Genomic DNA, 22,447 nt, shown 5'->3' on the forward strand with positions numbered 1-22,447 from the left:
TTTAAGTCTTTAATCTATCTGGAGTTAATTTTAGTGTAAGGTGTCAGGAAGGGGTCCAGTTTCTGCTTTCTGCACATGGCTAGCCAGTTTTCTCAACACCATTTATTAAACAGGGAATCCTTTCCTCGTGCTTGTTTTTGTCAGGTTTGTCAAAGATCAGTTGGTTGTAGATGTGTTGTGTTGCCTCTGAGGCCTCTGTTCTGTTCCATTGGTCTATATCTCTTGGTACCAGTACCATGCTGTTTTGATTACTGTAGCCTTGTAGTATAGTTTGAAGTCTGGTAGTGTGATGCCTCCCACTTTGTTCTTTTTGCTTAGAATCGACTTGGCTATGCAGGCTCTCTTTTGGTTCCATATGAAGTTTAAGGTGGTTTTTTTCCAGCTCTGTGAAGGTCATTTGTAGCTTGATGGGGATAGCATTGAATCTGTAAATTACTTTGGGCAGTATGGCCATTTTCACAGTATAGATTCTTTCTAATCATGAACATGGAATGTTTCTCCACCTGTTTGTGTCCTCTCTTATTTCATTGAGAAGTGGTTTGTAGTTCTCCTTGAAGAGGTCCTTTACGTTCCTTGTTAGTTGTATTCCTAGGTATTTCATTCTCTTTGTAGCAATTGTGAATGGCAGTTCGTTCTTGATTTGGCTCTCTTTAAGTCTGTTATTGGTGTATAGAAATGCTTGTGATTTTTGCACATTGATTTTGTATCCTGAGACTTTGCTGAAGTTGCTTATGAGTTTCAGGAGATTTTGGGCTGAGAAGATGGGGTCTTCTAGATATACAATCATGTCGTCTGCAAATAGAGACAATTTGACTTCCTCCTTTCCTATTTGAATACCCTTTCTTTCTTTTTCTTGCCTGATTGCTCTGGCTAGAACTTCCAATCACTCCTCAGCAAATGCAAAAGAACAGAAATCATAACAAACAGTCTCTCAGACCAGTGCAATCAAGTTAAAACTCAGAATTCAGAAACTAACTCAGAACTGCACAGCTTCATGGAAACTGAGCAACTGGCTCTTGAATGTTGACTGGATAAACAATGAAATGAAGACAGAAATAAAGATGTTCTTCAAAACCAACGAGAACGAAGACACAACATACCAGAATCTCTGGGACACATTTAAAGCAGTCTCTAGAGGAAAATATATAGCAATAAATGCCCACATGAGAAGCAAGGAGAGATCTAAAATTGACACTCTATCATCAAAATTGAAAGTCCTAGAGGAGCAAGATCAAAAAAACTCAAAACCTAGCAGAAGACAAGAAATAACTAAAATCAGAGCAGAACTGAAGGAGATAGAGACACAAAAAAACCTTCAAAAAAAATCAATAAATCCAGGAGCTGGTTTTTCGAAAAGATCAACAAAATAGACAGACCACTAGCCAGATTAATAAAAAAGAAAAGAGAGAATAATCAAATAGATGCAATAAAAAACAATAAAGGGGATATCACCACAGATTCCCCAGAAATACAAACCATCATCAGAGATTATTACAAACAACTCTATGCACATAAACTAGTAAACCTGGAAGAAATGGATAAATTCCTGGACACTTGCATCCTCCCAAGTCTAAACCAGGAAGAAGTCGAAACCCTGAATAGACCAATAACAGGTCTAAAGTTGAGGCAGCAATTAAGGGCCTACCACTCCAAAAAAAGCCCAGGTCCAGATGGGTTCACAGCCAAATTCTACCAGACATACAAAGAGGAGCTGGTAGCACTCCTTCTGAAATTATTCCAAACAATCCAAAAAGAGGGAATCCTTCCCATACCATTTTATGAGACCAACATCATCCTGATACTAAAACCTGGCAGAGACTCAGCAAGAAAAGAAAACTTAAAGCTAATATCCATGATGAACATAGATGCAAAAATCTTCAATAAAATACTGGCAAACCGACTGCAACAGCACATCAAAAAGCTTAACCACCATGATCAAGTCGGTTTCATTCCGGTGATTCAAGTCTGGTTCAACATACGCAAGTCTATAAACATAACTCGCCACATAAACATAACCAAAGACAAAAACCACATGATTATCTCAATTGATGCAGAGAAGGCCTTTGACAAAATTCAACAGGCTTTACGCTAAAAACCCTCAATAAACTAGGTATTGACGGAATGTATCTCAAAATAATAAAAGCTATTTACGACAAACCAACAGCCAATTATCATACTGAATGGGCAAAAACTGGAAGCATTCCCTTTGAAATCTGGCACTAGACAAAGATGCCCTCTCTCACCATGCCATCTGTTTGCTTTCAACCTACCTGTGGCTTTATATTTACAACATGTCTCATATATAGCATGTAATTTGGGTTTTCTGTTTTATTCATTCTGACAACCTCTATATTTAAGTTATAATTGATACAGTTATTTGTATGACTGAATTTATGTTACTACCCCACTATTTGTCTTATATTTGCCCCATCTATTCTTTGAATCTTCTTATCTCTCTTTTTTTTTTTTTTGTTGAGACAGAGTCTCACTCTGTCACCCAGGCTGAAATGCAATGGCATGCTCTTGGCTCACTGCAAACTCTGCCTCCCGGGTTCAAGCAATTCTCCTGCCTCAGCCTCCCAAGTAGCTGGGATTACAGGTGTGCACCACCACTCCTGGCTAATTTTTGTACTTTTAGTAGAAACGGGATTTCACCATGTTGGCCAGGATGGTCTTGATGTCTTGACCTCGTGATCCGCCTGCCTCGGGCTCCCAAAGTGCTGGGATTACAGGCGTGAGTCACCATGCCCAGCCTAATTTTTATATTTTTAAGTAGAGACAGGGTTTCATCATGTTGGTCAGGCTGGTCTCGAGCCCCTGACCTCATGATCTGTCCACCTGAGCCTCCCAAAGTGCTGGGATTATAAGTGTGAGCCATTGCACCCAGCTCCTTCTTACCTCTTTAACTTTCAGATTACCAGTTCATTTTCCACACAGCAACCAGAATGATCTAAAACAAAGGGAATCGAACAAATGCAATTTCCTGCTTAAAATCCACCAATGGCTATATAAAATTCTAACTCCTCACTGTGGCCTGCATGATCCAGCTTTTCCTACTATCCAAATTTCACGTGCTACCACTTTCTCCCTTGACCAGTCTGCTTGAGTCATGCTCCTCCTTCTTATTGTTTGAACAAAGCTCGAAGTTCTTCCCCTCCCCAGGCCCTTTCCACTGATGACACCCCCTTTCTGAAGTGCTCCTCCCTGGGATCTCTTATATGGCCTGCAGTTCTCACCTGCCAGGTCTCAGCTCCTGTGTCTTTTCTGTCATAGTAAGAAAAACTGAAAATTTCATAAAACAAGCACTCAAGCACCAACAGGTAAAGAAGTAGCACATTGCCGGCATTCATGTGCCCATTACCAATTACAGCCTCTCCTTTAGCCTAGAGATAAACACTATCCTGACTTTTGTGGTGACCATTTCCTTGCTAATCTTTAGTTTTACTACCTGTAACCAATTCATCTGTAAACAATATAGGCAGGGCATGATGGCTCATGCCTGTAATCCCAGTGCTTTCAGAGGCTGAGATGGGAGGATCATTCAAGGCCAGGAGTTTCAAACCAGCCTGGGCAACATAATGAAACCCCATCTCTACAAAAAATTTAAAAAGTAGCCTGGCATGATGGCACATGCATGTAGTCCCAGGTACTTGGGAGGCTGAGGTTGGAGGATCACTTCAGCCCAGAAATTTGAGGCTGCAGTGAGTTATGATCACTCCATTGCACTCCAGCCTGGATGACAGAGCAATCCTGTCTCAACAAAACTAAACATAATTTAGTGTTTCCTGTCTTCAGTGGAATAATATTGTATTTTTTTGTGTGTCTTTTTTTCAACAGTGTGCTTGTGAGATCCATCCATGCTACTGTGTATAATAGTAATTAATTAATTTTATTGTTATAATATAGTCCATCATATGAATATGTCACAATTTATCCATTATGTGCTTGTATAAACATTTAAATTATTTTTAGATTGTGGTTATTATAAATAATGCTACTGTAAATATTCCTGTACTTCTGTCATGGTGTATATTTATGAGAGATACTAGGAGTGGATTTACCTCAGGTCATAGGGTATCAGTGTAATCAACATTGCTATATAATGCCAGTGTTACAAAGTGGCTTATTAAATTATATTCCAGCAATTAACAGAAGTCCCCACTGCTCTATATCCACACCAACCTCTGGAATTGTCAGATTAAAAACATTTTGCCACCCCAATGGATGGGGAATATCCCACTATGATTTTAATTTTCATGTCCCTGATTTATTTTTATTTTTATTTTTTATTTTATTTTTATTTTTAATTAATTTTATTTTTAATTTAATTAAATTTTAATTTTTTTTTTTTTTGAGACAGAGTTTATCTCTTTTTGCCCAGGCTGGAGTGCAATGGCACGATCTCGTCTTACCTCAACATCTGCCTCCCGGGTTCAAGTGATTCTCCTGCCTTAGCCTCCCAAGTAGCTGGGATTACAGGCATGTACCACCACACCCAGCTAATTTTTGTATTTTAGTAGAGATGGGGTTTCACCATGTTGGCCAGGGTGGTCTCAAACTCCCAACCTCAGGTGATTTGCTCTCTTGGCCTCCCAAAGTGCTAGGATTACAGGCATGAGTCACCTTGCCCAGCCAATGCCCCTGATTTTTAATGAAGTTAAGTATTTTTTCGTTTGCTTCTTGAGCATTTAAATATGATGTTTTGCAGAAAATTAATTGCTTTTAGTTTTTGTTCTATAGAGCTGTCTTTATTTTATTTATATCTTCAAGTTATTTATATATATTCTGCATCTGAGCCTTGTATTATTTATATATGTAGTAAATACCTTTTCCCATTCTGCAGCTTGCCTTTTCACTGTTTTTTTTTTTTTTTTTTTTTTTTTTTCTCCAGACTGGTGCTCTAAAAATGCAGACACTGTAATTTCAACCTGCTGAAGTCTCTACATTCAACTGGAAGTGCTGGGGCAAAAATTCTCCATCAGGAAATGCCTAGACCTTTGTACCACTGCCTTGCTTAGTCAATCATTGACCAGGATCTCCCTGAGAAAAGAGTGACCTTGGCTTTCCCTGTTTGCTCAGTTTTTGGCTGGAAAAAGCACCCCAAGAATAGCAGGTCCTTGGCTCAACAGTTAGACAAACCTGATAAACCCAATAGCTAGAAGCTGTTCATCTAACCACACACCTCACAGCTGGACAGTGAGTCTTTCTCTAAGGGAGGTCTGAGCAGCACATCTCTGTGGCTGCCACTCTCTTCTAATAGACACCCTCTTTTTTTTTCCTCCGGCCCGCACCTCCCCGACATCCTCTTTTAACATGCACATACAATTCGTTCAACATCCTGCACTTTCTCTTTCCTCTGGACATGACACTGTTTAGAATCTGCAATGTCCCGTGCCCATAGTTTACATGGTAAACTATTAGTCCTTCAAGTTTCAGCTTGGATATTTGCTCTTCTGTGAAGACTTTCTCTGCCCCCTGTTATGAGCTTATTTGTATGCCCTATAATTCATATGTTGAAGCCCTAACCCCTAGCACCTCAAAATGTGACTGTGTTTATGGACAAGGTGTTTAAAGAGGCGATTAAGTTAAAATGAGGCCATTAGAGTGGGCCCTAATCCAATCTGACTAGTGTCCTTATGAGAACAGATTAGGATACCAGGGATGTGCTCACACAGAGGAAAGGCCATGTGGGGACACAAAGAGAAGGTGGCCACCTGCAAACCAAGGAGAGTGGCCTCAGGAGAAACCCAGTCTCCTGATATCTTGGTCTTAGGCTTCTAGCCTTCAGAACAGTGAGCAAATAATTTTTTTTTTTTTTTTCAAGAGACCTGGTCTCTATGTTGTCCAGGCTGGAGTGCCATGGCTATTCACAGGCGCGATCCCACTACTGATCAGCATGGGAGTTTTGACCGGCTCCGTTTCTGACCTGGGCCAGTTCACCTCTCCTTAAGCAACCTGGTGGTCCCCCACTTCTGGGAGGTCACCAACCATATTGATGCCGAACTTAGTGTGGACACCCGATCGGCATAGCGTACTACAGCCCAGAACTCCTGGGCTCAAGCAATCCTCCCACCTCAGCCTCCCGAGTAGCTGGGACTACAGGCACGTGCCTGGCATAATTTTTTTTTTTTCTTTTTTTGAGGCAGAGTCTGGCTCTGTTGCCCAGGCTAGAGTGCAGCGTTGCAATCTCGGCTCACTGTAACCTCTGCCTTCTGGGTTCAAGCGATTCTCCTGCCTCAGCCTTCCCAGTAGCTGGGATTACAGGTGTCATGCTCCACCATGTCTGGATATTTTTGTATTTTTAGTAGAGACAGGGTTTCACCATATTGACCAAACTGGTCTCAAACTCCTGACCTCAGGTGATTCACCCGCCTTGGCCTCCCAAAGTGATGGGATTACAGGCGTGAGCCACCACACCCAGCCCGGTGAGCAAATACATTTTTGTTGTTTAAGCCTTCCAGTCTGTGGCATTTTGTTCAAGCATCCTGGGCAAACATACATTCCCCACTCTCAATCCAGGAAGTGAGACACCCCCCTTCCATGCTTCCTTAGAGCTATTGACATAGCCCTAGGGTAGCCTTATTACCTGATATTGTCCTTGTGTTGCGTGCCTCTCTCTCCACGATTTCTAAAAAATTGAGGCCGGGCACGGTGGCTCAAGCCTGTAATCCCAGCAATTTGGGAGGCTGAGGCGGGTGGATCACGAGGTCGAGAGATCGAGACCATCCTGGTCAACAAGGTGAAACCCCGTCTCTACTAAAAATACAAAAAGTTAGCTGGGCATGGTGGTGCGTGCCTGTAATCCCAGCTACTTAGGAGGCTGAGGCAGGAGAATTGCCTGAGCCCAGGAGGCGGAGGTTGCGGTGAGCCGAGATCGCGCCATTGCACTCCAGCCTGGGTAACGAGCGAAACTCCATCTCAAAAAAAAAAAAAAAAAAAAAAAATTGAGTTTCTTGAAAACAAAACAAAACAAAACAAAACTATTTGAATGACTAACTCAAAACGAGAGACAAAAGGAGGATTCCTTTTTTGTTTAAAGACAGGATGTCGCCGGGCGCGGTGGCTCAAGCCTGTAATCCCAGCACTTTGGGAGGCCGAGGCGGGTGGATCACGAGGTCGAGAGATCGAGACCATCCTGGTCAACATGGTGAAACCCCGTCTCTACTAAAAATACAAAAAACTAGCTGGGCGTGGTGGCGCGTGCCTGTAATCCCAGCTACTTAGGAGGCTGAGGCAGGAGAATTGCCTGAGCCCAGGAGGCGGAGGTTGCAGTGAGCCGAGACCGCGCCATTGCACTCCAGCCTGGGTAACAAGAGCGAAACTCCGTCTCAAAAAAAAAAAAAAAAAAGACAGGATGTCTTTCTATTTCCCAGGCTGGAGCGCAGTGGCATGATCACAGCTCACTGCAGCCTCAAACTCTTGGACTCAGTCAATCCTCCTGCCTCAGCTTCCCGAGTAGATGAAACTACAGGTACCCAACACCACGGCCACCAATTTTTTTCTATTTTTTGTAGAGACATGGTCTCATCACGTTGCTTAGGCTGGTCTCAAACTCCTGGGCTCAAGCAATCCTCCTACTTTGGCCTCCCAAAGTACTGGGATTGCAGGGGTGATCCACTTCCCCTAGCTAAAGGCTTACTTTTTTTTTTTTTTTTTTTTGAGACTGAGTCTCACTCCATTGCTCAGGCTGGAGTGCAGTGGTGCAATCTTGTCTCACTGCAACCTTCGCCTCCTGGGTTCAAGCAATTCTGCCTCACCCTCCCAAGTAGCTGGGATTAAGTCGCCAGCCACCAGGCTCAGCTAATTTTTGTATTTTTAGTAGAGATGGGGTTTCACCATGTTGGCCAGGCTGTTCTCAAACTCTGACCTCAGGTGATCTGCCCACCTCAGCCTCCCAAAGCACTGGGATTACAGGCATGAGCCGCAGCGTCTCTACAGGATTACTTTTTGAGAAGCCAGTTTAAAGATTCATGGATTGCAGACAAGCTGGAACGCTAGGGTAACCCAGCAGAAATCCTAAAAGTCAGAAACTACAGTACTTACATTTTCCCCTGTTAAGCTGTGAGAGTACTCGTCTTGCTCGCAATAGAAACAAAGTAGAACTACAGGAAGCAAAACAGAGTAGCAGCCTGTGTGTGCTCAGGTTGGTGTAAAGCCGTTTGAGGCTGAACTGCTAATGAGGGAGTTTACTAGATCTAACAATCTCCGAATGCTTTTTACCCTGAAGTCTTCATCTGCTAGAGAAGAGTGAGAGAGAGAGACAGAGAGAGAGAGAGAGAGAGAGAGAGAGAGAGAGTGTGTGTGTGTGTGTGTGCGCGCATGCACGTGCACGTGAGCATTTCAATCCCCTACTTAGGTACAATCCCTAGCTCCACCATTCATTAACTTAGAAGTTTTAAGCCTCAATGTCGTCTTCTGTAACATAGCAATGATGATGTTTATTGTTTCAACTCCATAGAGTTGTTGTAAGGGTTAAACGACATCAATCATCTCCTTTATGGACTAACCTAAGAACTAGTCAATAAATGTCAGCCATTGTTATTGTGAGAGAATATTGTACCCCATTCAGTTGAGAATATATAATGTTACACCCTACCTTGGAAGAAAAATCCCTGCATCCTTTAATAAGTGGCAGAAAAGAACTTAGCAGCACACAAATGCCAGGTGACCATAAGGAGTGCCCTGGGTCTTCTTCCTCATGAGTATGTTTTGAAGTATGTACATGATTTGAAGTCTCTCACAGCTGGGTTTGTTACCATTTAACTCTGACAAAAATGCAGTCTGTTCACTTGCTTCAGAATACCACAGCATATCTAGACAAGAAGTATGTTGTAATGTAAGGATTTCTGTCTGCTAGCACTTTCTCAAGGCTAAGTCTAAGAATGCAATCAGTTTGGTGGTAATCGATTGGATTCTCACTCTGTGACCTATATCCAGCTTTGAAAGGGGCCTTCTGGAATGTTGTGGGGATTACAAAGGCATGGTTCTCTTGGAGAAAGTCTCAGGGCATCAGGTGATCACAGTAGTTGTGCCAACCATGGAAGTACATAGGGGTTCAGTAGTTTTAAAACAGCAACTTGGAAGAGCATACTTGTTTTCCTTCCTGGATGAGACTGTCCTACTTTCAATTCTCTAAGCTAAACGCACAGTGGATGGTTGCCTGGGTGACAACCTGTAAACTAAGCAGTCTCTTTGCAGCTAACTAAAGACTTTGTGCATGCAGGAGCAGCTTAATTAAAGAAAAAATTTAAAAAGAAAAATTATTTGGGCTGTGCAACACTGTAAAGTCATTAAAGAAAAACAAATCTGAATCTCTGCTGTTTTTTTCTTTCTTTTTTTTTGTTTTGTTTTCCTTTTTCTTTTCTTTTTTGTTTCTTTTCTATCTCTGCTGTTTTTAAATGGATTCCTAATTGAAGTGTGGGTTACAGCTGTCCTGGAAATCAGCGCCACAATGAATTAGGATGATGTTGGCTACTGTTTGGCTCGGTGTTTCTTCAACTGTGTACCACCTCCCTCAGCAAAACACAGCACAGGTAAGCCAAATCTCCACTTTTCATCCCATTTTAGATAAACTGTATGTTGCAACTTCTTTACTCCCCAAAGTGTGTATGTCCCAGAGGAGAAACACCAGGTAAACTGATAGAAGAAACTGTGTCCTAATCTCAGATAATAATATCCTCACAGTTGTAATAAACTATTTTTTACTTTTCAACTATTGTGACAATTTCCTCCAATACTTATGCAGGCACCTCTAGACCATAGGCTAAATTACTAATGACAAGAAAGTGTATGAAAAACACTTGCTTTCACTGAATTATACTCAGGGGTAATCTTATAGTTTAATCACCCAAATATGTGTAAACGTTACATGGTATGAATCTTCTTGTAACCAATCAATATTGTGTGCATATGTTCTTAACCATGTTTTCTTAATGTGAACTGAGATTTCTGTTGCTTTAAATATTTGTTACATAAGGTTCCAAATCAAATGTACAGCATAACAAAGGTTTTGGTTTTACCAGTAGATAAACCATGAATACAATTAAAAATAAAAAAGACTGGGCTTCTAGAAACCTCTGTGGAATGAAACATTATTTCTAAAAAAATCATTGGTCAAAACAATTCTAAATGGGGTGGACATGGTGGCTCATGCCTATAATCTCAGCACTTTGGAAGGCCAAGGCTTGTGGACCACCTAAGGTCAGGAGTTCGAGATCAGCCTGGCCACATGGCGAACCCCTGTCTCTACTAAATACAAAAATTAGCCAGGTGTGGTGGCGGAGGCCTGTAATCCCAGCTACTTGGAAGGCTGAGGCAGAAGAATTGCTTGAACCCAGGAGGCGGAGGTTGCAGTGAACCAAGATCGTGCCATTGCATTCCAACCTAGGCAACAGAGCAAGACTCCATCTCAAAAAGAAAAAATTCTAAATGGAAAATTGAGAAATGCTTTCTTACGAAAATGCTAAAATTGACATGTACAGATTGAAGGTCAGGAGACAAAATAGAGCTCACTAATAAAAAGCAGTGTGGGTTCATGACTAAGCCTGGGCAACATAGTGAGACTGTCTCTACAAAAACAAAAAATAAAAATAACTAGCAGGGCATGGTGCTGTGTACCTGTAGTCCTAGCTATTCAGGAGGACAAGGTGGGAAGATCCCTTAAACCTAGGAGTTTGAGGCTGCAATGAGCTATGATCAAGCCACTGTACTCCAGCCTCGATGACAGAGTGTGACCCTGTCTTTAAAAAATAAAAATAATTTGTAAAAGCTGTGGTCTGTGCATGTTAACGGAAAGAATGAGCTGCATCTAAGGATAATGTTATGTGCTCATTCAATCTCATTGTCTTCCTCTGGTGACTACCGACTACGTGAGACAATAAATGACCAAAAAAATGACCACATCGCCCAGTATTGCACTGATCTGATTTGATAACCTGGGGATTGTTGCTTAGTTAAATCTAAATTGTTATGTTTTATTTTAGATGATAGATGCTACTTATGAAATGCTCTTTCTTAAGGGTTACATGAAAAAGTTGAACCGCAACTCCATGACATTGCTTGGTAATAACCTTGGGGGAAAAAAATGTTTGAAGTTTTATTTCTACTTTATGAATAAGGTGTGATATAAATATCTAGTTCTTGCCTTGTTGTTATTTGAATATTTGATCTTTAGCTTTATTAAAAGACAATTTTTAATTATCCTTTGTTTATGAAAATCTTTTCTTCCCCTCAAAATGATCCTGTAAATACTGTTGCATTTTCAAAAACAAATATATAAATCTAAGTTACAAAGCAATTTGCTGGGACAGATGTGTGTACTGCTTTTAATTATTTCTGAGGTCTTATTTTGAGTGTATCATCTGCTCCTTCTGCCCTTAGTAAGGTCCCAAGTACACTGCTTATTAAAAGCTATGGTTAAGATAATGATGATTAGGTGACAGCAATCAACCAAACGTCTACTTCTCTTAAAAGAGCTTTAAGAAAACAGGCATTACTGGTGGGAGTGTAAGTTGATACAGCCATTCTGGAGGACAATCTGGCAGTACTTTGTGAAATTAAATCCATTCAACCCACTTGCCCCAGAGAAACATTTACAGGGTGCATAGTAAGGCCCAAACAAGGATATTCATCATAGTGTTGTTTGTGGAGCCGACAACTTAGACGTCCATCATCAAGGGAATAATAAACACAGTAAACATAAAACCAACAACCTTGTACATATAAGTATAAGGATAAAGCTTAAAAGTAGTGTTAACAAATAATTAACAAGCTCTAGAGTAAAATATTATTTGTGTAAATCAAAAACCAATGTAATATAATAGCACTGTATGCCTTACAAGGATATACTTATATTGAGGATACCTCTCGGGCACATTAGATTGGGTTCTTATCAGACAGAGGGGATCAGAGCTGGATGGGAAAAAAACAAAACAAAACAAAACAAGAGGAAAGCCTGACAGGGTCCAGTGTGGCTAGCAAGGAGTAATGATCAGTTCATCCCCATCTACCTAAGGTCCAAACATGAAAATGGAAATAAGGCTATTCGGCAAATGCACCTTTAAATACTAGTTCCATTACTTTTTTTTTTTTTTTTTTTTTTTTTGAGATGGATTTTCACTCTTGTTGCCCAGGCTGGAGTGCTACGGCACGATCTTGGCTCACTGATGTAAACTATGGACTTTGGGTGATAATGCTGTGTTTGTAACTTCATCAGTTGTTAACAAATGTACCACTCTGGTGCAGGCTGTTGATGGTTGCAGTAGGGGGTAGTGGAGAGGGAATATTCTGTTCTTTCTTCCAAGTTTTGCTGTTAACTTAAAACTGCGCTAAGTAATAAAGTCAATTTTTTAAAGTCTCTTGAAAATTTCTTTAAAAAAAGAGTCCCCAGCCTCATCCCAGATCTACTAAAGGAAAGTTGAAATCTTTATTTATAACAAGGAAATGTTTATGCTCAAGCAAGTTCAGCACATGCACTGAGCTAAGGCCACCATTTCTCTGAAAGCCAAGGAGACCAACCACACACACTTGTTTGTGTACTGGCTCTGTTGCTGACGTCATCTATTGTCTTTCTGTAAAAGGAATCACCTGCCTTCCCCAGCAATGGGTCCTCCCTCAGTTCCTGGCCCCCAACCTCCTGGACCTTTTCATTGTATATGGTCGATCAGTCGCAAATCCTGTGAACCCTCGCATTCAGATTTTGTTGTTGTTGTTTTTTGAGATGGAGTCTTGCTCTGTCGCCCAGGCTGGAGGGCAGTGATGTGATCTCCACTCACTGCAACCTCTGCCTTCTGGGTTCAAGTGATTATCCTGCTTCCGCCTCCTGAGTAGCTGGGATTTCAGGTTTGTGCCACGTGGCTAATTTTTGTATTTTTTAATAGAGACGAGGCTTTACCATGTTGGCTAGGCTGATCTTGACTCCTGACTTCAGGTAATCCAACCACTTGGCCTCCCAAAGTGCAGGGATCACAGGCATAAGCCACCGTGCCCGGCCACATTCAAATTTTTGTTTCTGCCTTTCTCCTCTGCATCATAATAATCTTCCTAAAGTACCAATATTCCTAAAAGGCACTGCCAAAAGCTCTCCATGGGCTTCCCAATGTGTTGGGAAATCCAGGGTAAATTCCCATCTGGTTTCGCTCTCTCCTCAGCCCTGGGTAGAGGCCTGAGTTCACGCCTGTCCCCCATCGAGCTGCCCTTTCTCCTTCACTGTGACTCTCCAGATATCACAGATGCCTTCTCTTTAGGGGATCTTCCAGATCACATGGGCATTCTATTTTCCTGACATCTGTAAGATTCATTATCTGAGGTTTGCATGAGCACTTAATCGTGCGTGTTCTTTCTTGTATGTTGGCTAACCTATTTGTGTTATCTTTATTGCGACAGGTCATTGACAACTGCTGAAGGGCATATAGCATCTCCCTAATGAATGGATGGATTCATGGACTAGTACTATTTCTAGAGTGAAATACAAGTTCTCGTTGGAGAACGAGGGCTCTATGTAGTTCAGCCCATGAATTCTGAGGGCATTTGTGTATTTAGAACATTAAAGGGCAAATCTAGACTTTTTCTTGTTTGTTTTTTTTAGCTTTCCTCTACAAAGTTGTACTATGAAATGAGCCTCTTGTTCTTTTGCTTTCAATCTCATGCCAGATTATTGCAAGGAAATTGCACATCGAATCAATAACTTGTGGCTACATATAGTGACTAACATGTCAGAAGCAGAGGTTGGAGCATAGAGTCTGACAAAAGATGCCGTGCTGTTACTAACAGCAAGAGGCTCCAGGCTGGGCATAGTGGCTCATGCCTGTAATCCCAGCACTTTGAGAGGCCGAGGTGGGCGGATCACCTGAGGTCAGGAGTTTGAGACCAGCCTGGCCAACATGGTAAAAACCCATCCCTACTAAAAACTACAAAAAATAGCTGGGAATGGTGGTGCACATCTATAGTCCCAGATATTGGGGAGGCTAAGGCAGGAGAATGGCCTGAACCCAGGAGGCAGAGGTTGCAGTGAGCCAAGATCATGCCACTGCCCTCCAGCCTGGGTGACAGTGAGGCTCTATCTCAAAAGAAAAAACAGAAAGAAGAAGAAAAAAGAAGAGGCTCCATGTGGGGGAGGGTAGTTTGATGATCTCCAAAATTGCAATTTGAGATATTTCAATGATTTGGAAAACTGATATGAGATATTTAAAATTATGGCTTTCCTGGAGAATCTAGAACAGTGGGCACTGTGCTCCTCAATGACTCCCACTGTGCTAGAATCACAGAGGATGCAAAAGTATAAGGCATGCAATGTCCCTGCTATTGAGGAGCTTACAGTATTATTGGGAAGATACGACTTTCAGAAAGAAAATAGTTATAAGGTGGTTAACAAACAACACTAAAAAAAATAAAATCCAACAAGAATTTTCACCCGTAGAATGTACCAATCCTCTGTAGATAATATTTCAGATCCTCACCAGCCTTTTGAAGAGGGATGCTCATTTCCGTTTTAGAGATACTTAAACACAGCCCAGAGCTGAGACATATGCTCATGGCCACACAGTTGGTAATCTGTGGAGAAGGAATTGAAATCCAGGTTCTACTGGGCTCTAAGCTTGTTCTCTTTCCATTCTGCTGCTGATCCATCCTCTCTTCTCCTCTACCACAGCAGATCTTCCAAAATAATGGTAAAATTATTACCTAATTCCTAATTCAACATGTATGCAAAGAACCAAGACATTTCGCCCTCTTTTCAAAATGGTCTTTAAAACTGTTACAAGATTTTTATACATAAAAGAAGGAAACATGTGGCAGTAAAGGCAGAATATGTTATATTTGAACCGCTCACAGCTTTGCTGACTCTCATATAATTAAATCATTCCTTTTCTCTTTAAGGCAATCATGTGGAACTAGCAAGATGAATAAAAATAAACTGATCCATGATTTCCTAGAAGTAGTTTCAAGAGGTGATGCAGAACTCATCTGTGACTATATTACTAAAGTCCAGTCCGTCCTTGGAAACCTTGACTTTCAGCACCCAAAGACGGGGAATACACCTCTCATTACTGCAGCAGAGGAAAATCTAACAGAGGTAACACGTGACGTGCTGGGCTGAAGGATAAAAAGTCTTCCAAGCTAAGGATTCTGAGAGTGAGATATTTGTGAATAGTGATATCACCCATTGCCATAAAAGAATGCCTGAAGACACAAAGTAGGGTATGGGGAGGGGGATACCCTAAATCTAGGTAGGAACCATCTCTATTCATTTCCTCATTCAGTCCACAGTATTCCTCATATATTCAAGGCAATCTCTGGATTTCATGGTGGATCTGGATGTGAGTCAAACACATATGCCACCCTCAAGAAGCTAATGGTCTAATGGGGCCACATAATGGGGCCCAACTCCATCAGTACCTGGACATTTGTGCTGTGATCTAACAAATGCACGTAAACCTGGAAGTAGGGAAACAGGGGTAAACAAGTGAATGATAAGACCTAAAAGGGCAGGAGATTTTGTCCTCTTTGTTGTAGCTATATCTCCAGCTACAAGCAGAGAGCCTGACCCAGCCAGGTGTTAATAAATATGTACTAAATGGGGACATTAATGAAAAAGTAACCTTTTTGGGTCTTATTAATCAGTTCTATCATTGTGTGCGGTGATTTATGAAGTTCTGTTTAAGAATGCAGGTAAGAGTGGCCACAATATGAGCACATAGCTTTGGGGAGAGGCAGCAAAGAGGAAGGCTTCATGAACAGAAAGGGCGAGAATGCGGAAACTAGGGTGGAAAAGACAAATGTCACTCAACTGCTCAAGTTGGTTCTTCTACAAGTTCTTGGGACTTTTTTTGTTTGTTTTGCTTCACTTTTTGAGACAGGGTCTTTCTCTGTCACCCAGGCTGGCATGCAGTGGCATGATCATGGCTCACTGCAGCCTCAACCTCCCCAGATTCAGGTGATTCTCCAACCTCAGTCTCCCAAGTGGCTGGAAACTACAGACACATACCACCACACCTGGCTATTTTTTTTTTTTTTTTTTTTTTTTTGTAGAGATAGGGGTTTCAGCATGTTGCCCAGGCTGGTCTCAAACTCTTGGTTTCCAAGTAGCTGGGACTACAGCCGCACACCACAATGCCCAGCTAATTTTTTGTATTTTTAGTAGAGATGGGTCTCACCATGTTGGCCAGGATGGTCTTGATCTCCTGAACTTGTGATCTGCCCACCTCAGCCTCACAAAGTGCTGGGATTCCAGGCATGGGCCACCACACCCGGCCAGTTCTTGGGACTTTATATGCAAGTGGGCCCTCAATCCTGCCTGGTCACCAGCTTCTCTTGACTCTGTTCTTAAGCTCTTTTTCTCTTATGATTCCTCTCCATGAATGCTTTTTAAACGGATTATAAAATATAGCACATATGCTAAAAGAAAGAAAGAAAGAAAGAAAAGATATAATAAAACAAGCACCTGGTGCCAGGTGCGGTGGCTCACACCTGTAATCCCAGCACTTTGGGAGGCTGAGGTGGGCAGATCACAAGTTCAGGAGATCAAGACCATCCTGGCCAACATGGTGAGACCCATCTCTACTAAAAATACAAAAAATTAGCTGGGCGTTGTGGTGTGCGGCTGTAGTCCCAGCTACTTGGAAGGCTGAGGAAGGAGAATTGCTTAAACCTGGGAGGCAGAGGTTGCAGTGAGCCGAGATTGCACCACTGCACTCCACCCTGGCAACAGAGAGAGACTTGGTCTCAAAACAAAAACAAAAACAAAAAACAACAAAAACAACAACAACAACAACAAAAACCAGGCACCTGTGTACCCAACACCCAGGTCAAAAATTAGAACGTTGCCATGCCCCAAAAACAGGCATCTATATATGCCTGTCTTAAATTGCATCCCTACCCTGGCTAACCATTATCTTGAATTTTTGTTTAATAATTTCCTTGCCACCTATGCATTCATGCCTAAATAATTGTTTGCTTTTTCCTGCTTTTGAATTTTATAAAAACAAACTCACACTGTGTATGCACCTGCATAACTTTTTTTTGGAGATGGAATCTCGCTCTGTCACCAAGGCTGGAGTGCAGTGGTGTGATCTTGGTTCACTGCAACCTCTACCTCCCGGGTTTGAGTGATTCTCTTGCCTCAGTCTCCTGAGTAGCTAAGACTACAGACATGCGCCACCACACCTGGCTAATTTTTTGTATTTTTAGTACAGACAGGGTTTTACCATATTGGCAGGCTGATCTCAAATTCCTGACTTCAAGTAATCCTCCCACCTCAGCCTCCCAAAGTGCTGGGATTACAGGTGTGAGCCACCCCACCCAGCCATGTTCCTGTATGACTTGCTGCTTCTGTTCTTTATCATGTTTTGGGGATTCCTCCATTTTGAAACATGAAGCATAGCTATGGTTTTTCAGTTTTAGTGCTATCTAGTGTTCCACTGGATAAAAATAAATGCCACAATACAGGCACAGTGGCTCCCACCTGTAATCCTAGCACTTTGGGTGGCCAAGCTGGGTGAATTGCCTGAGTTCAGGAGTTTGAGACTGGCCTGGCCAACATGCTGAAACCCCATCTCTACTAAAAATACAAAAAATTAGCTGGACATGGTGATACACACCTGTAATCCCAACTACTTTGGAGGCTGAGGCATGAGAACCGCTTGAGCCCAGTAGGCAGAGGTTGCTGTGAGCCAAGACCGCACCACTAAATTCCAGTCAGGACAATAGTGTGAGCCTCTCATTAAAAAAAAAAAAAAAAAAAAAAAAAATATATATATATATATATATATATATATATATACACACACTTTAATATGTGTGTGTATATGTATCTATCTATCTATCTATCTATCTATCTATCTATCTATATATATATGCCACAGTATCTGCCTAACCTACTTTGGTGGACATCTGGGTGGTCTCCAGATTCTTGTCATTACAAACAATGATGCTTCTTTCCATCAGCCTTTAAAAATGTTTAGATAAGTGCCTTCTGGCAGCGCATAAAGAAGCAAACACCTCCACTGATTCCATGTCCTCCTGCAACCACTTCCTTTCCTCTCTCAGGCCTTTTTACTAGCAGACATCTCTTGAGAACTATGAAGGATCTGAGATTTTACCGTACTCACAGCTAATGAGTTAGCCTGCCAGAATTGCTTGGATTCCTAGCAGAAGAAACCACTACTGGATCAGAGACAAAGGGCGGCGTATTGATTCATAACAATAGCATTAGTCAGAGTTTTAGCAGTTTTGTATCGGTTCCCTAAGCCCTAATTCCCACTAAGTGATAGGAAGAGGACCAGGTGACCCCTGAACATGCAGTGGATTGCATGACAGCAGAGGAACCCTCAACTTAGAGAACCCTAATAATTTACAACGGTCAGTAAGCAAACCTACTCTTTGCTGCAAAGGGAGACACTATGTCTATCTTTCAAGGCCATTCACTATACAAATAAGCTTGAAAAGTTTGCATAGAATAAAGTTGGCTCCTTTGCTCATAAGACCTGCAGAAATGTAAGAGATCCGTGGAGATTTGCCTCCTAACAATGTCCACCCCTTATTTCTACACTATCTTAGCATCTGATGAATTTTCTCATGATTTCACTACTCTGTTGGCCACTCTGTTTAATCTGATCAACAGAGGCTGGGACCAAATTCAGTTTGTCTCATATAACAGTCAATGAAAGCTACTGTCAACAGAACTCCAAGCAGCAGGAGGAGGCCAATCTACATTACTGACCTCAACAATGCCGCCCAAAGTCCTGAACCCATTCAGCTGAACAAATCACATAAACCATCAGGGTCTGCTTTCAAAACCCAGGTGATGGCTGGGCACAGTGGCTCACGCTTCTAATTCCAGCACTTTGGGAGGCTGAAGCAGGCAGATCACCTGAGGTCAGGAGTTGGAGACCAACCTGGCCAACATGGTGAAACCCCATCTCTACTAAAAATGCAAAAATTAGCTGGGCATGATGGCAGGTGACTATAATCCCAGCTACTTGGGAGGCCGAGGCAGGAGAATTGCTTGAACCCGGGAGTCAGAGGTTGCAGTGAGCCAAGATCAGCCTTTGCATTCCACCTTGGGTGACAGAGTGAGACTCTGTCTCAAAAAAAAGAATATTTTTCTGGTCAATCCTCACTGTCTTCACTGACTTACCTCTTCAAACTACTGCTTCAAACTACTGCTCTTCCTTCCTCTACCACTTCCTTCCTCTACACCTTCCTCTACTACTCAATCGAAACTGCTCTTGCCAATATCCCCAACAATGTCTTTGGTGACTTCCACCTCTTAGCACCATTGGACTCCAATTTTTCTTCAGGTGTTTCTTCCTTGACTTTCTGCTGGTTTTTCTCCTTACCTCTCTGGCAACTTCTATCCAGTCTCCTTTATGTGTTCTTTCTTCTCACCCCTTAAATATTGGTGTCTTTCAATAATGTGAGGATGGCTCCTAATTCTCAGGCCCATATCATAAACACATACACATATGTGCACACATAGTCACACACATGCACATGCACACACACACACACACACAAAATGTTAAACTCCAACTAAATATCTCCACTTGTATATTACAGACACCCCAAACACAACATGTCCAAAATTATCTTCATCTTTCTTCCCAAACCTTACCTTCCTGAGGGACACCAGCATCAGTGTTACTCATCTTATTAAATCAAATAAACATTTAATTACTTGAAATTGAATTAAATTAAGGCATTACCATCTATTTATCTTAAACCATTCATTCACTCATTCATAAAATATTTATTCATGTGATAAGATCTCTTGCTCTTGGGGATTTACATTTGAATGAAAGTGAAACACAACAAATAAAGAAACAAGAAACAAATAAATTATAAATTGTTATTCATACAGAGTGACTTCTCTTTTGATAAGGTGGCCAAGACATCCTTACTGATGTAGTTCTATTTACACTAAGACATAAATGAAGGGCAGCTGAGGTAGAAGGAATAGCAAAGACAAAGGCCTTGGTTAGGAAAAAGCTTGCATTTTTGAAGTGTAGAAAGGTGACTTGATCTTTCAGAGGGAGGGTGAAGAATGGCACAAGATAAAGCTGGAAATGCAGGTAGGGGCTGGATCATGCAAGGCCATAAAGACATGCAAAGGCATTTTCAAAAGCATTGAGAAGAAATTCACATACCATACAATCTACCTACTTGAAGTAGACACTTCCATGTTTTTTAGTATATTCATATTAATGTGCAATCATCACAATTGATTTCGGAACACTTTTATCATTTCAAAAAGAAATTCATCCCCAGAAAAAGAAGAGAAAAAGAAACCTGATATCCTTTAGCTATCACTCTCTATCCTTTCTTCCCAACTCCCACCCCAGCCCTGATCAGCCACTTTTCTACTTTCTGTCTTTTTAATTGTTTTTTGTTTGTTTGTTTTGAGACAGGGTCTCACTGTATCACCCAGGCTGGAGTGCAGTGGCATGATCAGAGCTCATTGCAGCCTCTACCTCCTGGGCTGAGGTGATCCTCCTGTCTCAGCCTCCCAGGTAGCTGAGACTACAGGCATGTGCCATCATGCCCAGCTAATTTTTGTATTTTTTGTAGAGACAGCGTTTCGCCATGTTGCCCAGGATTGTCTTGAACTCCTGGGCTAAAGTGATCCACTTTGGCCTCCCAAAGTGCTGGGATTACAGGCAAGAGCCACCATGCTTGGCCTCCATAACTTTTCTTATTTGGGACTTTCATACAAATGGAATCATACAGTATGTGATCTTCTATGATTGGTTTCTTTCACTTAGGATGATCTTTTCACAGTTCATTCATGTTGTAGCATATGTCAATACTTTATTTTTATAGCCAAATAATATCATATTGTCTTGATATACAACATTTTACTTATCCAATCATCCATTGGCAGAAAATTGGGTTCTTTTTGCCTTTTGGCTCAAGTGATCCTCCTGCCTCAGCTTCCCAATAGCTGGGATTATAGGCACACAGCACCGTGCCTGCTCCCTTTGGTTTTGTATTCTATATTATAGACAGTTATAAAACTTCAATGTTTTGTGTGGGTTTTACATACAATACTCAGATATATAGTCCCTCTGAAAAAGAGTATCCAAAAATCATGCGTGTCGTGGAGGCTTTTGTTTCCCAAATTAAAAAGGGCAAATAGCAGTCACCTACATCCCAATGAATCAGAGTCATGCCTAAGTCAGTTTTCCACCCAGCTCTGAAGACACTGTTGGTACTTAAAAATATTTAATTAAGACTGTGTTGTTTTGCAGGTTGTTGGATTTCTTCTGGAAAAGGGAGTAGATATCACCCTTTGCAATTACAGCAATCGAACTGCAATTCATGTAGCTAATAGCAGTATCCAAAGACAACTCTTGGCATTCAATAGAATCCAGGCTCCCCAAATGCAACTTCTACAAAGTTCATGGCAAGGTGATCTTGAACAACTTCAGCATTTACTGGTTAGTTGATATTTGTTTCCTGTCTTCGGGTGGGTGAGTGGGTGGTAAAAAGGGCACAGACTACATACGACTCCTTTTAAAGAAAACTAAGTTCTTTTCCAATGTAATCCTAGGAAGTTTCAGACAGAATATATGAGAAAGAAATGGGATCACACAGGACGCTGGGGTGGAAAACTAGATAATAAAGGAACACAGCAGCAGCCGAGTTCCACCTCCCTCCAGTTGGATGCTAGAAGTCATGCAGCACACCTGGGAAATAATTTGCTCCCAGAAAGCCCCCAGAGGACTACTATCAACTTGCTCAGAGGAGTTCCCTTGGCATCATTGCCGTCTGTACAGTTGCTGCTTAGATCCCTTTGGACCCGTTGCTGTTATTATCTTTATCCCGAAAAGGGAATCTGGGAGCCTGTGCCTTCCATAATATTTAGCTGTCGTGAAAGGAGTTCTGAGGATACATTTTTAAAGGGCTGTCTTCTCAGGGTATTTATCGTTGTGTTTAGATTTTCTACTTACAGATACTTTCTCCCAAAGCAACTTGCAAAATCATATGCATAACAAAGGACATTAATTATTGGTGACTGGCGATTGCCTGCTCTTGGCATTTACCTTCAGAGAGACTGTCAGGCCATGTGACCTTCCAACAGAAAGAAAATCAGTTGCTGCTAGGAAACAGTTTCTTCTAATCCCTTGTGGTAAAGACACAAGCAGATAAAGAAAACAGTGAAAGATATTCCAGTCAGGTACAGTTCAAGGAGAGATATAACAAAACCAAACAATACTTCAAATTCTTTTGTTGGACCAAATGATAGTCTAAAATTGCCAGATATCATGAACTAAAGCATAAAAATTTTTTGAAAGACAATGTATTTTACTTAATGGTATTTTCAGTAGTTGTAATTATAATCCATTGTCTGTTTTTATAACCACATTTTTAACTCCTAACCATTAGCAAACAAGTTTTAAGAAACTGGTGCCTGTGACTGGATCTATTTCTTGATCAACAGATGCTGAACTGA

At 41.4% G+C, this 22,447-nt stretch overlaps 1 protein-coding gene across 4 annotated transcripts in view; it reads left to right on the plus strand.

Moving 5' to 3' along the window:
• Window positions 1-9,091: 9,091 nt before the first annotated feature.
• MAP3K19 (mitogen-activated protein kinase kinase kinase 19) overlaps window positions 9,092-22,447 on the plus strand; it is a 75,904-nt gene continuing 62,548 nt past the window's right edge. For 3 of the 4 annotated variants that reach the window (XM_074399760.1, XM_039470208.2, XM_074399761.1), the window contains exons 1-3: window positions 9,092-9,533; window positions 14,875-15,070; window positions 21,243-21,431. In XM_074399760.1, coding sequence (XP_074255861.1) covers window positions 14,897-15,070; window positions 21,243-21,431 — 363 coding nt within the window. In that variant the 5' untranslated portion in view covers window positions 9,092-9,533; window positions 14,875-14,896. Of the gene's footprint in view, window positions 9,534-14,874; window positions 15,071-21,242; window positions 21,432-22,447 lie in introns of those variants that run through there. The other variant, XM_039470209.2, reaches the window with a different exon arrangement.

This window comes from Saimiri boliviensis, chromosome 5 (genome assembly GCF_048565385.1).
Source record: "Saimiri boliviensis isolate mSaiBol1 chromosome 5, mSaiBol1.pri, whole genome shotgun sequence".
NCBI lineage: Eukaryota > Metazoa > Chordata > Mammalia > Primates > Cebidae > Saimiri > Saimiri boliviensis.